Source organism: Halictus rubicundus, chromosome 9, assembly GCF_050948215.1.
Source record: "Halictus rubicundus isolate RS-2024b chromosome 9, iyHalRubi1_principal, whole genome shotgun sequence".
NCBI lineage: Eukaryota > Metazoa > Arthropoda > Insecta > Hymenoptera > Halictidae > Halictus > Halictus rubicundus.
Genome location: NC_135157.1, coordinates 13,472,235 through 13,494,833, shown reverse-complemented (window position 1 = coordinate 13,494,833; position 22,599 = coordinate 13,472,235). Strand labels below are relative to the sequence as shown.

Below are 22,599 nucleotides of genomic sequence, written 5' to 3'. Positions count from 1 at the left end.
ACCACGAAATAGATACAGAATCATTCATCCAATACAATTATCAGATATGTTATCATAAGTAAAAGTAAACGCATGCTACACCCTCTACAGTATGAGTAATAGCAATCGTACTGTGATACCTGAAGTATAAAGTATCCCTGTTGTGAATTCGGCTAAAATTAGTACAATGGCTATTAATTTATATTTAACTAGTTTCTATTTCTTATTTATAATATCCAGCTGTATGGGTAATATATGTTTGACATGTTCATGTTCGACTACATGTAAGTAAATTGATTTTGTTATTATAATTACAATCATTTCAATAGATATACATGTGAAATCTAATTTTAATATATTGCAATAGATGACGGATCGATAGTCAACTGTAAAGGGAAATATTTAGGAAACAAGGATGTTCTTTATTCTTACCTGTTGATGTTAGATCAAGCCTCAATATTTGACAAACTTATTCTGTCAAGCAACGATATAGTTAACTTATCGGCAGACCTGTTGGAAGCATTGCATTTTCTGAAAAGTTTGGATTTATCTGAAAATGGGATAGAAAAGATACATATAAGAAGTTTTAATGATTTTCATATGCTTGCAAATTTAAGTTTCTCTAAAAATCATTTAACTACATTTGATACTTCGTTATTAAAAGTTCTTCCGACATTATTAACGTTAGATCTTAGTTATAATCGTATTAATTTGATAGACCATACAATAGCTAGAACTGTAACAAAAGTTATTTCCTTAAACCTTTCTCATAATAATATATCTAATATACCTGACAACTTATTTGATTCTCTATCAAATCTACAATACTTGGATCTGTCATTTAATGAAATTCATTCATTGCAGAATATTAATTTCATATATCTGCCTTCTTTGAAAGTTGTCCATGTGAATAATAATTTTCTTACGTCATTAGATATTCGAATATTTCCAAAATCTGTAACAGAACTGTTTGCTGGATATAATTTAATAAAAAAGATACATTACGAACCATGTCAAATTGAAGTACTAAATATAGAGTTCAATCACATTTCTGAAATACAGTCAAATATAACAGCATTAAAAAATTTACGCAAATTGAACATCAGTGGAAATGAGATATCAAATTTTCCGAACATTTTATTTCAGAATTTAAAAACTTTAGATCTAACTTGCAATAAGTTAGCTTATATTCCTGAAACATTGTCCACGACAAATTTACCATCACTTGTTGAACTTAATGTTAGTAACAATCCTATTCATAACTTGAGCTTTCCCTCTATTTTAAAATTGCATTCATTTGTTGCAAGTAATATAAGTACTTTATATACTATTGACAAAAATACATTTGCGAACTTGTATTCTTCATCAGTTGGATGTATCACTCTCACTATATCCAACAACGAAAACTTGTCTTCTATCCATGAAAATGCTTTGGACCATCTACATTTATGTTCAGTAAGTTTTATGAACTACTTGTAGATTTTGATCCAATAGCTAATTAATTATGTTTTCTTTATTATTATTAGATGGATTTAAGTAATAATCAGATTAGTTACATTGCATCAAAATTGGTTCTACGTAATAATAGTTTAACCACACGTACAGTGGACCTGCAAGGAAACCCATTCAAGTGTAATTGTTCGTTGCAATGGTTACTAAACGATGTAGTACCAAAACTATATGCTACAGATCCTAATCTTCTAGACAATTTGAGGTATACATTTCAATGAATTACTGTTTTGTTATATTTTAATCTATTTCTTTTAAATTTTATTATAGATGTGCTTGGCCTCCGCAATTATCAAAGATGAGAATGTTACATTGGTATAGATGGGATGATCAAGTTTTCTGTAGCGATATGTCAGACTTTAATAATAAATTCTCAATGAATGCGGTTGCTGAGTCAACCCATAATCAAATGGTAACATTTGACTCTAGTCCTGGTCTGCTTGTTGCTTTAGGATTATGCACAGGTTTATTATCAATATTGATGATTGTGGGTATTATCTGGTCGCAAAAATTAATTCTGAAAAAGAGAAGAAGCAATAGAAAATTTTGATATTTATTATTGTATACTACACAAACTTATTTATATTTTATGTTCCCTATATGTTTTTCGTAATTGAAAAAATGCGATATATTGTAAGAACGTATCTTTCTCCATTTAAAAAACTGATTATTTATACACATATATATACATATATCATTATTTATAATGCTGTTTGAGTTTCTTTTAGTATAATTGAACAAGCTACACTCGTAGCAAATAATATTATAATTCAAATTATGCATTCGTTTTAATTTAATTTATACATAAAAATCATTCATATTATATAGTTATAATAAAATATATTTTAGTAATGGCACAGTTATATGGTTTAGTTTTACATAATTCATTTGCTATTTTCTTACTATGTAATGTAAAATTACAAAAGCTATATTTTTTCAATTAATTGCACCGTGCAACAAGTGTAAACATTACATGGTTATTCGAAGAGTTATTAAAGTTATTATTTTAGAAAAATTTACAAGTACCAAATGTTCTTTACAATGAAGGCATCAAAGAAATTTCAACTATGACAGGTAATTTCATGTGGAAATACTGATTACATTTGATTGTTATTAGAGTAGTAAGAAATTTAAAAAGTGTTTACTATTAATACTCAATGTACTATAAATATGTACATATATACAGATATTTTAATTTTATAAAAAAAAAAAACAAATAAATACATGCACATACATGCATATATAATCCTAAATCGTCACATATAAATACATTAGCACGCATGTTAAATATGTATAAATTCAAATATAAAAACAGCCGATATTCGATGTATGAAATAGTAAAATTTAAATTATTGACGTAGCTACTCCATCAAATTCATATTGACAAAGATCTAACTATTGGAAGGACTCGAGTCTCATTGGACCATTTGCGATCTTTAGTCAAGATGAATATTTTTACTACATTTAACTTAGAATAATTCGATGATTCCTGGCATTATACTCTCTGTGATATTACTAACTACTGCTCGTTATCCGAACTTACGTGAAAAAAGATTGATCCCAGTCAATTATGAGACGAATTGTAATTGCAATAGAATTAATGATCACAATAGAAATTGTTGTATGTATTCGATAGGACTAATCTCTATTCCTTAAAATACATATTAACGTAGTATTGAACAACATATAAAATATAGTTATCGCTTTGGACGAAAAATGAGCATGGTAGATTTTTTTTTATTATATATCGTCGATTTGCCAATGAGTAGATGTTACTTGAGCAGGAGGGTTCTCTCTCAGCTCGTTCAAGAAAGTGCATATGTTTTGGTAGTATCCTGGTTGACACCAAGTCTCATTATGTGTGCCACCTGTGATCTGAAGAATTTTCTTACATGAGCTTCTGCAATTTTTGTATAGATCTTGCATCATACGTGGTGGTACTAATGTATCTGCCAATCCAGAAATAAATAACGTAGGTACTGTGACTGACCGCACTTTAAGAATGGACAGATACTGTAAACATAATTTCATTAATCAATAAACATGTACATATAATTTAATTCGATGATACCGGGAATGAAACATTTGTTAAAAGTCATTGAGGTTACGTAAAACAATTCACCTTATTTTTATATAGAAAAAGTGGAAGATATTGTACAAATTTTAATCCAAACAATAACGCAGCCATATCGGGAATACTGGTAAAGGTGTTTTCTAGAATAAGGCACCAAATTTTTTGTGAATTCTCCGGTTTTGTGGCTAAATTGATAGCAACTGCTCCACCTACGAAGACAAAAATAATTTATGTAATACATTGAAGGCATAAATTACAATCTTTAATGCAAGTCATTTGCTTTAAGTATGTACTACCTAATGATCTTCCAAATACAATGATCTCATTAGTGTTTATGTCTGTCCGATTACATAAATATTCAATTCCAGCACAAGCATCCATATATAATCCTTCTTCGGAAGGTGAGCCCTGTGATAATCCATATCCTCTGTACTCTAACATTAAAATATTACACTGGACAGTGTAATATAATTCAACTGCATTTTGGAGCCTAAAATTATCATTATTTACGCTTTACATTATCCCATAAAATATACCACTAAAAGTTGTCGCATTAACATATAAACCACCATTTATGTTACTAAATTTTGTTATTCAATAGATTGTTTAAAATTCAAGCATCGATTAAGTAAACAAAATAGTGTGAATAAAACTATGGTCAATTTTGTATGTATAAAGTGAAAAACATCATTCAGAATGTACATATCCTAGATCAGAAGAATTATTTTGGTTTTGATTAAAATAGCTTAGAGTGTAAAGGATTACACTCTAAAATAGTTAATAAAAATAAAATATTTAAAAATCCTTACCTATGTCCCATATTACCAGCATTGCCATGAAGAAACAATAAGGTAGGTACCTTTTTTGCTTTGTCCTCTGGTTTAGAAATAAAGAACATATGTAGTACCGTACCATCTCCCGATCTAGTGTATATACTTTGGTAAGGTAAATTGAATATCGATGGTGCTGGAACATATATCCGAGAATTGGCTGGCCATTCTGGGCGATATACAAGCTGATCTTCTCTGTGATATAGTATACCTGTAGAAATAAATCAAGGTTTGTATCGAGCATCCTTAAAGATTAATTAAATATAAGATAATTGAATGTACCTGTTGTAGCAAAACAAAGAAGGAAAAAAGCTGATATTCCACCATACATCCAGTATAAAAGAAAACAGGCGAATATATAAGATCCACAAAAAGCCCAACATTTCATAGTTATACTTCCTAAGACACGGATAGGTTTACTGCGAGCAAGGCGAACACAGAATGACATGATTTCTCTGCAATACTTTTAATTAATTGACTGATACATTTAGTGTATTTTTGCATTTGCATGTATAGTGCGATGCATCATTAACACGATCTCGATAATCCGTGCAACCAAATGTTTCAGCAATCATTAGAAATTTTATAACCTTCAATTTTGTTAAAAACTACTAAACAGGGTTCTTGTGCGTGCAAGAACAAGCGTAAGTGGTGGTAAGTGGCAACTGCAGGCAACAGCGCGATACGCAGCGACACGTATGGATACTACCGCCTTCTGGCATAGGTATATACAACAAATATAGACGGTATCTATATAGCTGTGCTCTTCGTATCTTGATATATTCGTGTTCATGAAAACACAGCTGAGGTATAGGAGTAGACCAATCACCATACGGACACGAACCAAAAAGAAGAATAGATATCACACCTTACAGGTTTTCGTGTTCCGAATCAGGTTGCCTTATCGACTCGACAGAATTCATACGTGTTGGGTCGAGTACATCGGTGTGACACTACTACCAAACAAACAACAAAACTTTGAAGCTCGGCGCTCGGCAAAAGTTATTCGAAGATTTATACGAAACCTTCGAATAAAAGATACAGATAAAAGATGAAAAAATTATTCGAAGTTTGAATAAATCCGCTTCGAATAAAAAAAATTATCTTTTTTCGTCGGCTAAATTCTCGTCGAATAAAATTATTTATTCGATACTCGTCGAATAAAGATACTTTTTTTCTCAAATATCTACGGAAGAAATGTCAGTGACATAGGCAATAAATAAACGTAGAATGCTGACATAATGCATTTTGTAATTGTTCCTTATTGTTCACCATTGTAATCATTGTTTTATAATCGATAGTTTATAGGTGTAGGAGATATGAAAGTAACATTACAAAAAAATATCAGAATTTAAAATTAATTTGGAAATTATCTCGATACAAAATAATGATTATTCAACAAAAAATATTCTGTAATAATGATAGAATAAAACAAAGAATAAATACATACAACCTACAACTGATGACAAAGTTCAATCGTTCTTATTGTGATCCTTAGTAAAAGACAGAAAATTAATTTTTTTACTTATTTATCCGATAATACCACTTCCAATGCTAGACAGCATTGACTGCAATCATTACGGCAGAGGTAGTAACGAGATAAAAGTATTAACTAAGATTCGATGGCTCATATACAATGTATGCAGTTGTATCGAACAATGACCAAAGCAGGGATCGGGCCCGGGCTCTATCAGAAATGCATAAAATTTAATAATAAAATATTTCTATCAGAAATGCATAAAATCCGCTGTCTAATTATGACCGTATGGAATTTCATAAAATGCTGATTCACGACTTGCGAATACTTCAGCATTTGCTGACTGGCTGTTCGCGACGCTTCCGTTAATTTGTTTGTGACAGTCAATGACCAGTATCCATTTAATTCATTCCAATACCCACCATGATTATCCACAGTTATAAAAGTTTTCTTATTTGCAGTGAATTAGTAATTCTCGTCGCGTTAATTCCCGTTTCAGGGAGATTTACCTGTTGGAACTTCGAGGCGGTGGATCTTCCGGAAGACGTTTTCCTTTCGAGATTTTCCATTTGGCGAAATCGTGCTTTCTTAGCTGCTCCGAGGTATAGAACTTCATTTTTATTGCTGTAATACAATTTCTTGTAACACGAAGAGTTGATAAACCAGACGGAAAGTAACAATACGTTTTGATACAAAGATGGCGGAGGAATGGAACCACGGAAGAGACGGGGACATTGTTCGAAGCAGTTTGGCCGGAGGCGAGTTTCCCTTCTGTCAAAACCAGAAAAGTATTCTCGTCTGGTCTGCACGATAGGTCAATGACCTGTCTTCGATCGACCGTCGACGTGAACGTCGATGTTCGTGGACGTTTATGGGCCCTGGAAGTGCCGGATAAGAATGATTGTTCTGCCAGGATCGTTCTGTACAATCTGAAGAGGAGTAATCAATTGGTATGAAAAGCTATGTGCAGACGTCTGCAGTCTAACAATTAATATTTTTCTTACTACACATTATAATCCACATTTAAATGTTAACTGGAAAGATATCATCCACCGAATTGACGAACGTTCCAACAAATAACTTGAGAGCATTCGTGATCGATGAATCTGGATCCAGAGCATACATCGGGGACGCTGGCGAAGAATCGATCGTAGTATTCATGCCAGGTGATTGAACAAAAATTCTGAATAAAATAATCACAGGACAGACATACTCGAGGAAATATAATTGAAAAAACAATCTCTGATTATTTTAGAGAAAGAGAAATGGTGGACGATAAAGATGATCCACGTACCGGAAGTGCCTCGAGTGTCCAGCACCGATCTCGCCATTTCCAGGAAAAATTCGGTGCTGTATTTAACTGGTTCCTCCAGTCTTAATTTATTCAGCATAAACTTGGAAGAATTATGGAGCGAAGAGGACAACTTATTTAACAGCGTGAGCTTGAACAATAAATATCCTAATTGCTTTTAAGATAAATTCTTTTAAAGAAATATAGGGCGGAAGGTGTTTACAAATAATTCTTAATTGATTAGAAATCGCTTAATGTCTCGGTGACATGGCACGGTACCAAAATGGCCGCCTCGTCGGGACTCTTCTGCGACGTCAAGGATGGCCTTCATTATTTCATGCCCACGGAAAGAGCCAGCGTTCGCTGGGACACGAGACTTCCTCTCGAAGTAATTACCTTTCGTCTTGACTCGCGAACACCGCAAATATTCCTGCGAAATTGCTTTTCTCTATTTCCAGGCGGAAAGTCACTCGGTTCTTGTGCAGAACGAGGATTGTCCGTGCATAACCGATTACGCCACGGACAGCCAGAAGAACTTGTGGGGCTTGATAAACCCGGAATGCCCATTCCAGAGCGACGATTCGCCAAAATTGCCTCTCAAATCCAGGACCATCAAAATCGGGAAATATCCAACATGAGGTCTTTCCCTATCAACATTAGAACCACTACAAAATGATCGTCCCGTAACTATTTCAATTTTGTACCACTTAAAGGAATAAATTAATTTATTTATTAGCTGCTGATAAAAGTACGCTTTTAAAAGTACGTTTAATTTCCAACCGTATTCATTCCTAAAAGTTGATTGAGCGGAAAGGGCAGATCTGTATCATTCAGCAGGAGGTGTATAATTTTCTAAACGGTGACATCATGTCGTTTCTGGCGCCGTTAATTGAATTTTTACGTTTACGTTGATAACACTTAGTCACCGCGCTAAGTAATTTACTGGATAACCTGTTCCGTTGGCGATTGAAATGGCCGGCAGGGTGTAACAACTGAAACGAAAGGCGCGTACGATCAATCGGCGTTACATCGAATATGTTATACAACAATTATTATCGCGAACGGTGGGTGCCACTATCGAGAACCATCCGACATCGCAAATCGCGTGGATCTGAGCCGTAACATAATTACATTAATTTTCGCTTCGTAATACGAGAATCGCTAATTACATAAAAATCGGATAAAACTGCGGCTTCGAATTATTCAAGCGAAACTTTCGACTTGTTAATTTAAAAATTGACTTCGGTTGCGGAATATCTCCAAATGGAATTAATAAGGAATTAAATCAAAATGGAATTAAATCAATGTTCACCGACGAAGTTTATCAGTTCTTTTTTTTTATTGCTGTCGATAAACGGTTCAGTCACATAACTCAATGTCTAATTAAACTGTTATCAATCCCCGATTTAGCGAGCAATAAAACTCCCCATCGTTTATCGTCAACTTTCACTTATATCGACACGTTTTTGTGATCAATGCTCCCCGTCCGCACACAAGGATAATCACACAAGCGTGCAAAAATCGTTAATGACTGTATTTATGATAATGATAGCTTTGCTGTTCATGAAACAGGAATTGTTTGATGACGCGATAAGCTGCGTTGTTCTCTGGGTAGTAGAAGGACGGTGAGAAAGAGGCTCGATTATTATTAACAATTTTATGTATTTACGGTTTCCAGATTCTGTCTGTACAGCGAGAGCGTGCTCTCGATTGGATCGACGGCTGGAACGTCGTCGAAGTTTTGCAACTAACACTGGTTGACATTTGTCCGGATGGTAAAGATGGCGGCCGATCAGGGCGATCAACCTTTCGAGCGCTGCACTCACTTCGTAAGATTTTTATAATTCACTTTTCAAATCTATTTTCACTGTAGGAAGAAATCGACTCGTTTCTCAAAGCATGACATTTTGAATTCGCTTGGGTATGTTAGGTGTCAGAATTGTAATGTCCGATTGTTCTATGCAGCGGTCAAAGTTGATCGATTTCAATTGGGACTTCAGTGCTGATCGTCGCAAGTGTTTAGCAAGGGATGAAGGCAAACCGATGCACCGGAACAACTGACAGCGTTCTCGATGTAATCCTGGAAGTTGCTCTCGATCAGCCACATAAGCCTCTTGTAGCCGGGGACAACTTGAGTCGGTAGTTTGCAGTCGTTGCCCTTTTGCACTAACAGGAAGTTGTCCTGTACGAACGGAGTCTCCGTGTTCCACATGTACACGTTCGGGTCGCCTGAAATTGATTATACAATCAGTTGCAGAATTAACACATTACCTGCCGGCGCGGCAGTTATTTAATAGTTCTTCAGAATTTATGCGATCAACAGCTGAAGATTTTCCAATAGCCACAGCAATTTTACCCGTGAATCGTCAGTGATTCTCAGCAATAGAATTTAAGGATTATGAATTAAAAAAAAAATATTTAATTCTCCTTTAGATAACATGGTCATTGAGAGCTCTGTCAATAGACTTCCGGAAGATAGAATATTAATTTCCTAATCGACTTCTACGAAAAATATTTTTCCAACGTTAATCAATATTCTTTACATAATTGCTAGCTAAAACTGTTCGCAGAAATAACAACAGGATCTACCGAGAATCCGGTAAAATAGCCGTCGGTCATCGAGATTGAAGAACTTGTAAAGCTTCCATAGAAAATATTTCCATTGTTTTTCTTACCTTTCAATCTGAAGAAAATGGCGCATCCATTGTCAGTACCAAGGATGACTATCTTATTCTTCTTCAGTCCAACTTCCACGATCGATCCGTTAGCGTTTCCGGCCCTAAGGTTGGCGGCCCTGATGGCGAAGATTCTGTTCGAGCCCAAGTAGGTGAAATAGAGGACATGGGTGCCACAACTTTTCCTGATCAGCGCCAAGTAGAGCGCGTCCTTCTTTTCTGCGCCGGAAGTCACTGCTCTAGGAAGAACCACGCGGTAGCCGTTGTCAGCGGTTACGTTGTAGACAATGATCGCTCTGGTTCCAGCGTCGGACACGTAAACGTACACCTGGCCGTCCGACGCGTAGTCGACAGCCATGTATTGCAGACGCGACGAGATGTCAACCAGTGGACTCAGGTCGATCAATTTCACCACCTGGAAGTTTCATTTTGGTGTCATCTTTTGCTTCGAAATTGTTCAATTGTTTCTTTGTCAACGTGTCGAGATTATTCGGCTGTTTTTCTATCATTTATCGAATACAACACTTGGTGACAATAATCGAAAACTCTCAGATAGCGAGAAGAAGCGGGATACATTTTTTCTGATGACATTTTGCAACTTTAACAAAATGGGGGAAAACGGTAATTTATAGCCGACACGTGGAATGCCGTGTGCGTTCTTAACGTGCTTAGCACAAGTACCGTTTATTTCATTCGTAGCACCGATTAGTCTGACCAGCAATAATTGTTGATTACACAATTAATGCAGCTTTCACTACGCACTGTAATTAGAATAATTATAATCTTACAGAAAATATATTCGATAGATTAAATCTTATTCCATAGTGCCGGTCGCTGGTGACCGTTAAGGCATTCAACACGATTAACTTGCAAATTTTTATATTGACATTTATGGGCTATCGAAATCAAGATGGCGGGACTGCAAGCTTACAGTGGAATTTCCTTTCCAAGTTTAAAAAATAGATATAATAGAAGTAGATGCTTCAGAGATTTTAGAATAATGGTGCATACAATTTACTTCACACGTCAATGAATTGCTTTTCACACGTGGGATACTTAATTTACCGAATTAAATTAACTATATTAATTTCGATTTACCTTTCCGCTCTTCACGTCGATTCCGACCACCTTGGGGGGACACCTGCGCACAGGTTGCTCCAAGGTGTTGACGATGCCGACGTCGAGGACCCACAGGATGTCCTGCATGTCGAGGACAATGTCGACAACGCTCTGCAGAGCCTGGCAGTTCCCTTCCTCCTGGATCTCCCAGCAAGGGAACGGGGTCACTTTCGGCGTGCACTCTTTCGCACTCACCGAGACGACACCTAAAGTGAACGGTACACCCGATTTGTAGCGAGGCATCGCCAGGATCGCTTGGTCCTTGTACATCTGCGTCCTGGTCGCGATCACGTTCTTCGCGATGTAACGACCGCTGGTCTCGTAGATGTTCTTCGTGCTCTGACAGGGCCACTGCAGGGTCTGGCCTGACAGCGTCACCTGCAGGTCCTTTATCTTCAGCTCTGCACCGGCTAGCGACAGGACTGCTAGGACGCTTACGATTAGGAACCTCATTGTGCTAACCTGTTTCAAACAAAGTTTCAACGTTACCGTATTTTCTAGAGCGATTCCAATTTACAAGTTTCGTGCCGAATAACGGGTTTCAAGTTTTTTCAACCCTTAACTAGAAGTCTCCCGTGATCTGATAATTGTGAACATCAAGTTCCTTTAACTTTTTTAGAACATTCGGATTGTTCAGTCTTAAATTACATACCTCAAGGTGTCCGAGGAATTTTATAAACAATTTTAGAGCAGGTGTATTTACGAGAAGTTCAATGTAAAATAGTAATTTTTAATGTGAGACAATGGCGGATCGAATTCTGAACAAGTTTACCACGACGGGTTGAGAGTCAATTTTAATCTGCAGTGTAATTTTTGCAAAAAGAAAGAGAAGAATTGAAAATGTTGGCGACTTACACGATTTTCAGTGGATGTGGACGACGATGAATATGCGCTGATTATAATCGACATAATCCTTATATACACACGTGGACGGGTAGGTCCATCGTTCCTCGATCGTGCATGCATCGCTTCCGGTGTTGCAACGCTTCCGTTGTTGACAAGGCTGCGCGAGGTCCAGGCGACAACAAGGAAATGTATTTTCCCGACGGTTGTTTGACAAACAACGGAAGTCATCGTGTTTCGTCAATTGACAGCGTCGTTTCGTAAATATGTCTATTCGATATTGGACTGATAATTAGTCGATACGATTGTTCTGTTCACCGTAACTTACAGTAAATAACCGCAGAGGACAACTATGCAACTTCTTTCCAAATATAACTGAAATTACATAACTGTTCTCAGAAACGATTTTCAATCGTGAATACCGAATAAATTTAAATGTAAATGTCTGAATCTGTTCGAGACTCGTGGAAAAAATATAAATCTGAATAATGCAACATAAAAACATTTCTAAAAATGCCTTCAAGATAGCGTTCGAAGGAAAATTCCCCTAATAAATATTGCGCCGAGTTGTAAACACAACTTCTCCCAATTATTGACGAGTGCGAAACGACAATACTGCTGAAAATGGTTTAATATTACGATTATTAAATCTGACAATAATTGGGAATGTAAATTATGCAGATTAACAGTCAGCACCGACATTTAAAAAAAAAAGGAAGCGTAAGTAATTTTCACTTTCACCTAACGAGCAAGGGCTAAAAAGTTCATAAACATTCGAGTACATTTCATTTCTCCAAAATGGCGTTCCGGGGGCATAGCTTCGTTCGCCCGAAGCAAACGAACATCTCGGCTCTCGAACGTGACAATCACGATTGTTTATTGTTTACCGGTGCATTATTTATCCGGGCGAAGAATCCCAACTGTCCGCAGTCCGAGTTTACAGCGTCAATAGTCCGGAGAACGCGGACGTTTCGACAGAACAATAAATATTTTGGTAAACCCGCCGTGTTTCGTAACGAAAGTGACACCGGCGGCTCGTATAAAACTGGTGCAATCATGATGATTTCTCAGTTCAGTCGGGTTCGATCAACAGTAGCTCCTCGTGTCAATTGTTTCCGATGTTTTTCAAGGGCGGGTGTCTCGCGATTATGGCGGCGGTCTCCGTCGTCGTCGTTTTCGCGGTCGCGGAAGAAGAGATCATCATCGTCGAGGAGGATGTACCGGTGCGATCGGCGAACATCAAATGGACTGGAGGACCTCTCGAATGGCCTTGTCCGACCACGAAGAGCATGTTCACGAACAGCGGTCGGTACACTTCGAAGAACATGATCGCGACTAGGGCCGCTATCTACAAGGACGACGCCATTGTTGCTCTGCCCAGGTACAAGAATAATTAATTTTTGATAGATTCGGATATTCTTCTAGTACGTAGCACGTAAGCAATTATCGAGTCACGAAGAAATTAATTCAAGTATCGACTCGCAGGTTCAAGTCTGGAGTGCCAGCAACCCTGGCCAAGGTCTCCTTGACGGATCCTAATTGCCACGCCAGCTTGGTTCCTTATCCTTGCTGGTCCGTGCAAGAAGAAGGGACATGCAGCGCCCTGCAGAACGCCGTCGACATTTACCTGGATCCTCAGAACATCCTCTGGGTCCTCGACACAGGTGTCGTGAACACTTTGGAGGAGCCAATCAGAAAATGTCCGCCGAAGGTCCTCGCTTTCAACGTCGCGACTGGAAAAGTGAGTGCAATGCTCTTCTGTTAACTAATGATCTAATGTCGGTCCGGTTATTGTAAACACACGGGAAACGGACATTCTTACGGAGGAACTTCAATTCTTTAAGGTTGATATTTTTCTAATCTACAAACTGATCGAATACAGTGGCAAAAGAAAAATTAGGGTAGGACAACTTTCGCAGACAAAAGCGTCCATGAATAATTCAGAGTTCTCGCGAGATACGGCCATTTTGGTGAACGGAACGGCGGTGTTGGATGGCAGAAATGATCTTGCACCGTGTCGCGAGATAACAGTTGTTGACGCGTGTCACTTAGTGACAGATATATCGCCGTCATTATTTCGTGTGCCGTTGCGAAAGGCGAATTTCAAATGAACCGAGGCCGACACGACCGGGGCGCAATTGTAAAACGTGAACGTGTAACGTGAGTTACCGCACGATCGACGATCGATTATCTATCCAATTTTTTTATGCTTTCACCCAGCACACGAGAATAATTTTTCCGGTTTTGGAAATCTTCCGCCAGCGAACAGCGAATTAACTGGGCGTTGTCGTTGCCATACTCGGCTGTTGCGGAGCCATTTGCATAATCGATAGACATTCTCGAGACCATTATTAAAAGACCACTCGAATCTCGACCCGTATAATCACGTAAAACTTTTTTTACCATTGCTTGACCACTCGACCGAGTCTTATTTTAAAAGAAAGCGATCCTGTTCCATTTTTCTGTTCCATTGTGATGTTGATCGTTTGTTGGATAAGGGGAATAATACTAGAAGACATTTGTGGAAATGCCGTCTTTGTAGTCAAGAAGTCGATTGTATTTGGTAAATAAGTTATTTATTTGACCACCTCTGTGCGCGGGAGAATAATATTGGTAAACTTTCGAAATTTGTGGAAATGTCGTCTCGATGGTCAAGAATTTGAAAGAGGTAAAGCAATTTTTAAAAACATTTTGAAAGCAGGCTTAAGCTGGTAGTTCAGGTCAGTCGTTTGCCTGACTATGCAGGTCAGACATTTTGAATTGATTTCTTTTCTGATTCGAATTTTTCATAAATTTTTCACCGCCAATCAGTACCCTTGAGAAAGTATTGTTATCTCGTTGATAGCCTGCAATCGGGCATCTTGACACACTCGGTTCCGCGTAAGGTGATTCGAAGTTACTTCATCTCTCGACGTGCGTTTCACTACTCTCGTTAAACGGTTACTACTGAGTATTGTCGCAATAGCGATTTTGTTATTGAATAAGTGCCGCACCCTTTGCAAGCTGCTTGTTGAAACATTATTCAATCACGTAACACAGAAATTACAGCATTGTTGATTAGTTGTGATAGAATCCCGAGTGCCAATCCGCAAATGTTATACGTCCATTACTAAATAGTAACGGAGTAACAACTCGTCAAATATGTAGGAAACTTTCGAACTAGATTTTATCAAAAATAAGTTTTATTCTACGCGGTTTATTTAATTTTTGAAACCACCAACTATTGGATTGCATCATACATTACATCATACTATTGGATTGCATCATACATTACATCATACTATTGGATTGCATCATACATCAGTGTAGGGACAAGTAATGGGGTAACTGTTGGTGTCCTAACTGATGCACTAGCATCCCTACTCACCAGATCAATACTGATTTATCTTCTCCTGGTAGGTCTGGAAATTAAACTTAAAAAGGTGTGGGGGGGGGGGGGGGGGTAGCATAGCAAAATATCAGTTCTTTTCTATCAGCATCCGTACTAATTCCGCCTACTAATTCCGTCAGAAGTGTCGCCAGATGAGGGGAGGGGGAAGGAATCGAGGGGAATAGCGCGGTAGAAGGGGAAGTTAGAGTGGGGGAAAAAGTCTCGATCTGGCCACTACGACTCGGTGTTCCCTCGGTCTGGGTTACCCCTGGGTTAGCTTCCGGGTTTTTTCAGGGTAAAAATTGTTCACGAATAGCATGCACACCTTTTTCACATGCATCGTAGTATCGCTAAATTCCCAAAATCAGTATCAAGCTCTTTTCTGACCACCAACGCCCCGCAGTCCCCGGACGCCTACTAATTCAGTGTTCCCTTGGCGATCGCAGACGTTACTCAAGTCTCCCCTGATTTCTGCCGCAGCTGGTGAAGACGGTGGAGCTGACAGGTCTAACAAGTCCCTCGTCGAGGCTGCAGTACGTGGTGTCGGACTACAGTCCGGACGGCAGGGTGTTCATCTACGTGTCCGACGCTGCCACAAGAGCGATCCTCGTCTACGATGTGACATCGGGTCGCGGCTATCGGGTCGTCCTCCCGCAGGCGGTCACCATGGGCTGTACCCGTCGGGACGTGTTGTACCTGGCTCTTCTGCGTCGCTCCGACGGAAGTACCTGCTTGGTCTTCACCTACTTAAGCAGCAGTCGTCTCTTCTCCGTAAGAACCGAGCATTTGAGAAACGGCTCCGCGAATGGTCGCATACACGACCTTGGCCCGAAGCCGCAGAAGATGGTCTTGCTGGGTACCGACAATGGCAGCGCCCTCTTCTTCCGCTACGAGGGCGAGTCCGACGTCTACAGATGGGACGCCAGCAACCCCTTCGACTCCAGGATGTTCCAATTGGTCTACACCAGCCCGGAATGCAGCCTTGCTACACATGTGGCAGCGGATTACGCCAGAAGCAGTATGCGAGTCCTGGAGTCGAATTTCCCAGACTACATGCAGGGTACCGTCGGCTGTGGCGCTAACCAAGCGCTTAGCATTATGTAACGCGCATGAACGTTCGACTTGATAAATCGACCTTCGACGCCGGACCGCTCGCTCTGTTGCGTCTTTTCGTCTCCTACCCTATCTCCTCTGGTCCTCTCGCTGATAAGAGATCGATCGCACTTAGCGCAACGTAGATGCTGGGATAGATCCTGGGAAACCTTTAATGACAGAAATGCTTAGCACCATAAAAATGTCAAAAGACACATATACAAATTTTTAAATTGAGATTGTAGAAATGCGTTAAAGGGAAATCGGTGGTCATAGGGGGGTGATTCTGCACGAAAAAGAAATAAGTCGAAGTAGGTCCCACGTGTCAGACTCCGGATCGCGTGTGAATTCCAATTTTCGTGTATTTTTTCGGGGACTGGAACAAAATTGTTCGCACAATGAATTTTTCTTTCGCACGAAGATCCGCTGCCTGGCGGTCCGGCTAGATCGACGGAAAGGGAAACGTGTTGACGCATTCTTTTGTTCGCGTCCACGTCGTGAGCCCGACCCGGCCCATAAATCAAGATGCAAATCGTTCCGTGATGTCGGCCGTGTGGCCGGTGCACAGGGGAACTCGGCCGATAGAGAGAAGGAAAAAAAAAAGGGAAACGGGACCTTTCTCTCTTACAATCACTCCTTCGGCGGCGTTCGATCGCGATTAGTCGTTCGCTACGTGAAACAATCCCGTTTCAATTCGACCGTGTATAATTCACGCGGAACGCGCCCAACAAAGGATAAAAACTACGCGCGGAATATGCAATTTTACAGCTTTCAGAACACAATGCTCGAGCCTCGCTGTATATCACCGGAAATAGTTCGAATACCGTTCCGCGTAACACAGAAAATGGCCGATTTTATTTTGACTCCTGCGTGTACAGCCTGGACTGTGCCGTGTTTCACGTGGGAATTTCTTAAAATGGTATTTTGCTCGAAAGATATGTAATTTGTCTCGTGACAAACAAGATGTATGCTTGAATTTGAAGTTTTCCGCGAAACTTGACGCCGTTCTTCGGTAATTTTAACCGATCTCGAAACACGTTTTGCTTTCACGTCTCGTTCGAAAAGAGTCGGCGAACTCTTCCCAGTGAACGGGATCAAAATGTTCGTTGGGATCGTGTTCCCCCGAAAGGATCCAGAGGAAATCGATATTCGGTATCGAATTTGGTTCCTGGATCGCCGTCGTTTCGGAACGGTGAAAGTTTAACCGTGTAACGTTACATCTCCGTTGCACATTCCCCCGTACCATTAATTACCTTGTGTATTAATTACCGTTTGAAGTAGCCGGAACTTAATGGACAACTGCGAGGAATCCGCGTTTGCTCGGGCGCAGAACAGCGATAAGATAAAATCGGGGCTCCGAGCGTAACACGTTCCCCAGAACGATTTATCGATTTGATGTGTGTCTATCAGTCCGCTTACGCACTTCTTGATCCGGCTCGAATTTTCAACTCGACTTTCTCGTTAGTTTCAACTTCAGATCGGTAATTAATACCGTCATAAGACTCGATTCTATAATCAGAATTTCTCTTAAAATTCCACGCGTTATGCGTGCCATTAAGTGAGTCGTTACTGTTTTACAATGAACCGGTTACGTTGCTCGAATTGAATCGAATTTAATCAGATTTCGAGCTGATAATAAAATATCACGGTCTGTGGATTGAATAAACTTAAGTGAGTCATTTCCTTCTGAATAATTTTAGATTTTGTTAGTAATAACTCGCTTGGCCAAGAAGCATGGAGCAATTCATACTCCTAAGCACTTTTAGAGAATAGTAAAACTGAAGTTTACAGTTGAAGACAAAACACGTACATTAAAACAATCGGTTGTTATATGTATTGAGCACTGTTGATACAGTTGCAAATTCATGGACACAACTTCGGAGACCTCGGAGAAATTCTCCACGGGCAATTTAGCAATTTTCCATATCAAACTCGGTTGCGGATTTCGCTTAATTAGTCTCTCGCAACGTCGGTGGGCGTTTACCGTCGCCGTCGAAACGTGTCTTATCGAACGGAATGGAAAAAGAAATTGATACCGGGAAAGTTCATAAATCGCCCAAAGGATTTACCATGAATTAAACGTCGATTATTGGCCTAACTGATCGTCGACATAATTGCTATGTTAAATGAAGCGATGTGCGATCAGTCACGCTTCGGAATCGTGTAATGTTAACACCGTGTTCGTATTAATCACGGTGACTACTCGACGAGGGATACTTCCTCTTTGCGTTACAGTTCGAGAAACTGAGAAAATCAAAGCAGAAAAATTGCAGCTTAGTAAACTTTGTTTTCCTGATCAAGATTTAGTGGAGGTGTGATTTATTGGTGTTCCATTCGTCTTGATCTCTTCGTTACTCGAAATGATTTTGCAGTTTTTGACGAACTGAACGAAAAGAACAATTTATTCTTTCGATAGGATCGTACATTTTCATGACATTTTCATTAATATTTCCTAGCACTTTATACATCACTCGACTCTTAATTTTTGCATTTATTTCCAAAGCGAGATCTTATCGCAACTTACTGCAACTGCTATTCATTTTGACGTCTCAGCCATCTACGTTTCCGTGACATTTTAATCAAAATCGTTATGTTAAAAGTTTTTCCCGAATACAACAATTAAAGCGGATTAAATCCTCGTTAGGTAATTCTTACCTAATTAAATCTCTCCACGTGTAATCGTTCGTGGAAAGGTCGTCGGAGGCCCGGCATGCGAAGGACGGAGCTATACTCACTGTACCAACATGGCGGCACAATGTTTCATTAACAGAGTAACGTTTATTCATCACCAAATGTGGTTCACTCGGTTACTCTCGATGTAGTACGATAATTGGAGAGCTGTTACAGATCGGGAGAAAATAGAACCAAGTGTACCTATTCGCCCGCTTTCCCCTGCTTCTTTGAACTGTCTCGGACGTGATTCAAGTCTTCGACCGCCATTGTCGATTACCATTACCCGGCATTCTGTATCCTACAATTCTGGACACGGTCCCGGAAGAACCTCCGACATCTCTTAGGATTTCACCGTTTCCTACAACACGCGTAATTCAAGTTGCTGTCAATGATAATTCACGATGCAACATTTTCCCACGAACGCAAATGCACGCGTGAAAAATATGCATCGACGAAAGTAAGATCAATATTACCCTGACGCTCTTGACGCTTAATAAACAAGTAACACTGCACGGAAATTTAGAAGCTCGTGGAACTAAAAATAATATTAAAACAATTTCAGAATCTGCAAAATCAAATTAAAAATTAAATTTTAAAGTTATTCAGTGATTGGACTGCGAATTTGAAGCGTTGATAACAAAAATTAAATATTTAATTTATTTTGTTTCCAGCTTATTAGAATTATTGGAAAAATAAATATGGCTCCTACAACTTGAAATTAGTGTAGACAATTTTTATGTTAAAATCGGCGGTCTACGAGCGACTGAAATAATACGTACGGTCAAATTAGTAGAGTTAATAATAATATAAATGCGAACACGGCTCGAACACGCGAAACCGCGTTACCAAGACAGATTATTGTTGATCAGGTTCAGCGCTCGACGGCATCTGATACGACGCTGAAAATCCTTCTCGCGTGTGCCGGCAGCGTTCTGCTCCGATTTTTGACCGTGAAATTACCGGAGCGTGCAATGTATCCACTTTGTACCATCGATCGGATCATTAAGATCCGACAACGCTTTGTTGAAACGCCTGGTACATCTATTTTTTTTTTCGTCTCCTCGAAATCTCTACAACGGTGCAGCCATTGCAGTCTGTTCAGCGAACCATTATGCTTTGTGAATTAGATTAGTTCACCGCGTTACGCGATACGCTTTTTCCACCGAACGCATCCGAAAAACACGAGCCACGCCGATGTTGATTTTATCGAATCCCAAATCGAATTATGTAATTCCGATACGTTCCGTTGATCGCGGGCTTATCGATCGCGCTTGCATTTCCCTGCTCTTGTAACGAGCCCTCGCGACTGCATTTTTAATTGAACATCACTTATTTGACAACCCCGCTTCTAATTAACCACTTACGAACGCGTTTCGAATATTCAAAACTGCACGCTGGCTGATTTTACGCAATCGGGCAAACACGCGCGTGGCTTCAAAGATTTTCTTACATTTTTCCAGATATTATGAGGTGAAAATACCGTTTCTACATAAATTATATTTATTTATGAGGATAGCCTGTATTTCAATATTATACAATTTATTCTCTATATTACTCTAACCTTCTGTTTTTATCTTTCGGTATGCTCTTCTGAAATACGTTTCGAAATCTGCAACGCTTGGATGGATAGTGACTTCGCCTAGCAGCTAGTATAGCGTTTCAACAGGTCCAAATTGGCTTCGTGAAAGCTTAGCTTCTCGAATATACTATACAATTACGCTACATAAAATTAAAATCAATTAAAAAACAGATTCGGAAGAAAATCAGGTATCAGGATGTCAGGGTTGCTGTTAACAATTTGGAAATTTAAATTTGAATAAACACTAAATCGGTGCAGTGTTGCTTTGTCCAATCGGATTCTTTTCACGGGGGTAGCTTTCCAATTCGGTGGATGAACATTTATTAAGATTGCATAATCGAATGGTTCGAAATCGAAATAGGTGACGGCGGATAATTGTTGCTCAGGGAACGTTGCTTATCAAGAGCCGCAGCAAGAGACGCTAATCGTCGGCTCGCGTTGCGCACGACAATATAGTGCACGGTCGAACGGTTGCGCACGAACTTTCCACCGCGGACACGCTCGCATATACGTGGCGCAGATACACAGTGAGCTGTGGCGAACGAAGAAAAATGAATTCGGCATGGAAACACATCGCCGAGAACGTTCAGCTGGCTTTTGCGTAATCCGTGCAACGATCTTACGGTTCTCGTTAAACACGCGCGACGGGGCAAGCGCACCGCTGCGCTGCGCTGCTTTTTGCGGGCCTTTTCCGTTCACGTTCCTCGATACGCACTCGCTCTCGTTCGACTATCGTAACTCATTGTCGGGACATTTTTTCGAACGAGCTGCTAACGACACGATATCTTTTTCGTACGGGCAATATAACGGCCATTGACTCTGCGTATCTCATTACGAATTAGAGGAAAGGTGGCTTGAATGGGATAAATGTCGGAGAACATTGCCGGTGGTCGTTCATACTGATCTTCTACATGGGGGATGAAATGATTTTTGGACAAAATGATGGAAAGGCAAGATTGTCTAAATTACAAAATACTGTTCTATTCTATTGGGTTGTCCGGAAAGTTCGTGAAAGATGGAGAAAGATTATGGAACAAAATGGCACTTATAATAATTCAGTAAATGTGTATCGAAATTGAAATATACTGCGTTTGAGTTTCCCTTAAAAATCGGCACTAACTTTCCGGACAACCGAAAATATAAACTTTATATGGTTCAAAGCAATAAATAAATAATATTAATAATACTAATTAATATTAGTACCAACCTATTAAATATATTAGGAAAGAATCAACTTCTATCGCCAGTTTGTTTGCAAATTTTTAGTTTCGCGGGATTCGCTGTCCGGTGATAAACGAAGAATAAGTTTTCCATTTCAAGTGTAAGGCAAAAGTGGATGAGATATTATGATAGGGCCTTTTGCGCAACCATTTCCGAGAAGCGTACGAGGGTTAAACGACTTGCGGTTGTTCGAGGAGGCTTATCAAGAAGACAATGAACCGGATCACAGCTCGGGCAATCGTCAAAACGTAGACACTGAGATTTCGTCGCAACCGTGGGACTGTCCGCGATCCACGCATGGCGATTCCCATGATATTTCAACTCGGTTCGCTTGCGAAAGCCGAAAATGTTTTATTCCCCTGTGGAGCAGCGTTGTTGCATTACCACCGGGGGAATAATCTTGCGCAACGATTGCCCGGTACCCCGTAATTTCCTTTGATCTCGATACGAATCGAGTCTAGTGGCCCCTTTTGCATTTGTTTCACTCGTTTTACTCGCTTGACCTCGACCTGCATCATTGAACATGAAACATTCCGCAAGGACACGTTCTTTCTTTTTTTTTTGTTTGTTGCAAATATAGATCCCTTCAATGATACCTCAATCGTCCGAAGGTATAGATCAGAACGCGGACTTTCGTGCGCTTACAGCTCACAGTGATTCTGAGAAAAGATCCGAGGAATTTCTATTGTTTATGTGGTTTGTGAATTCTTTCGAAGGGAAAGGAACCCTCGGATTTCCAAATTTAATCCGTAAGATTTTTATTTTTTACTGATAACAGTATGAAAGTAGAGGCTCGTATAAGTGTCCCAGAATGGTTTCTGATTTTTTGAAAGCCAAAAAGAAAACATAAACCCACCGCGAAAAACG

The 22,599-nt window shown here is 39.4% G+C and overlaps 5 protein-coding genes and 1 long non-coding RNA gene across 7 annotated transcripts; 3 read left to right on the top strand and 3 right to left on the bottom strand.

Annotated features, from left to right (window-relative positions):
- Nucleotides 1–45: 45 nt before the first annotated feature.
- LOC143357275 (uncharacterized) lies at nt 46–2,351 on the top strand. The gene is made up of 4 exons (XM_076793649.1): nt 46–263; nt 347–1,434; nt 1,506–1,693; nt 1,759–2,351. Exons 1-4 carry the CDS (start codon nt 167–169, stop codon nt 2,036–2,038), a joined length of 1,653 nt encoding a protein of 550 aa, XP_076649764.1. The 5' UTR covers nt 46–166; the 3' UTR covers nt 2,039–2,351.
- On the bottom strand, nt 1,839–5,122 carry Bem46 (abhydrolase domain containing 13-like protein Bem46). Its single transcript, XM_076793653.1, has 5 exons — nt 4,675–5,122; nt 4,372–4,603; nt 3,859–4,052; nt 3,611–3,771; nt 1,839–3,501 (listed from the first exon to the last, which is right to left on the bottom strand). Exons 1-5 carry the CDS (start codon nt 4,838–4,840, stop codon nt 3,229–3,231), a joined length of 1,026 nt encoding a protein of 341 aa, XP_076649768.1. The 5' UTR covers nt 4,841–5,122; the 3' UTR covers nt 1,839–3,228.
- Nucleotides 5,123–6,274: 1,152 nt separating this feature from the next.
- LOC143357092 (uncharacterized) lies at nt 6,275–7,867 on the top strand. Of its 2 annotated transcripts, XM_076793313.1 has the most exons (6): nt 6,275–6,471; nt 6,567–6,819; nt 6,912–7,035; nt 7,125–7,306; nt 7,405–7,548; nt 7,619–7,867. In XM_076793313.1, exons 1-6 carry the CDS (start codon nt 6,293–6,295, stop codon nt 7,796–7,798), a joined length of 1,062 nt encoding a protein of 353 aa, XP_076649428.1. In that variant the 5' UTR covers nt 6,275–6,292; the 3' UTR covers nt 7,799–7,867. The 2 variants fall into 2 exon arrangements, with proteins under 2 accessions (XP_076649428.1, XP_076649427.1); XM_076793312.1 differs by having other exon boundaries at nt 7,405–7,867.
- Nucleotides 7,868–9,051: 1,184 nt separating this feature from the next.
- On the bottom strand, nt 9,052–11,934 carry Yellow-g (L-dopachrome tautomerase yellow-g). Its single transcript, XM_076792958.1, has 4 exons — nt 11,810–11,934; nt 10,934–11,416; nt 9,836–10,250; nt 9,052–9,389 (listed from the first exon to the last, which is right to left on the bottom strand). The coding sequence occupies exons 1-4, from the start codon at nt 11,918–11,920 to the stop codon at nt 9,157–9,159; spliced, it is 1,242 nt and encodes a 413-aa protein (XP_076649073.1). The 5' UTR covers nt 11,921–11,934; the 3' UTR covers nt 9,052–9,156.
- A 919-nt stretch (nt 11,935–12,853) lies between these two features.
- Yellow-g2 (L-dopachrome tautomerase yellow-g2) lies at nt 12,854–16,312 on the top strand. The gene is made up of 3 exons (XM_076792955.1): nt 12,854–13,178; nt 13,283–13,538; nt 15,648–16,312. Exons 1-3 carry the CDS (start codon nt 12,916–12,918, stop codon nt 16,269–16,271), a joined length of 1,143 nt encoding a protein of 380 aa, XP_076649070.1. The 5' UTR covers nt 12,854–12,915; the 3' UTR covers nt 16,272–16,312.
- A 2,291-nt stretch (nt 16,313–18,603) lies between these two features.
- On the bottom strand, nt 18,604–19,185 carry LOC143357199 (uncharacterized). Its single transcript, XR_013082784.1, has 3 exons — nt 19,134–19,185; nt 18,915–19,061; nt 18,604–18,642 (listed from the first exon to the last, which is right to left on the bottom strand). It is a non-coding gene; the product is annotated as an uncharacterized LOC143357199 (long non-coding RNA).
- Nucleotides 19,186–22,599: the final 3,414 nt, after the last annotated feature.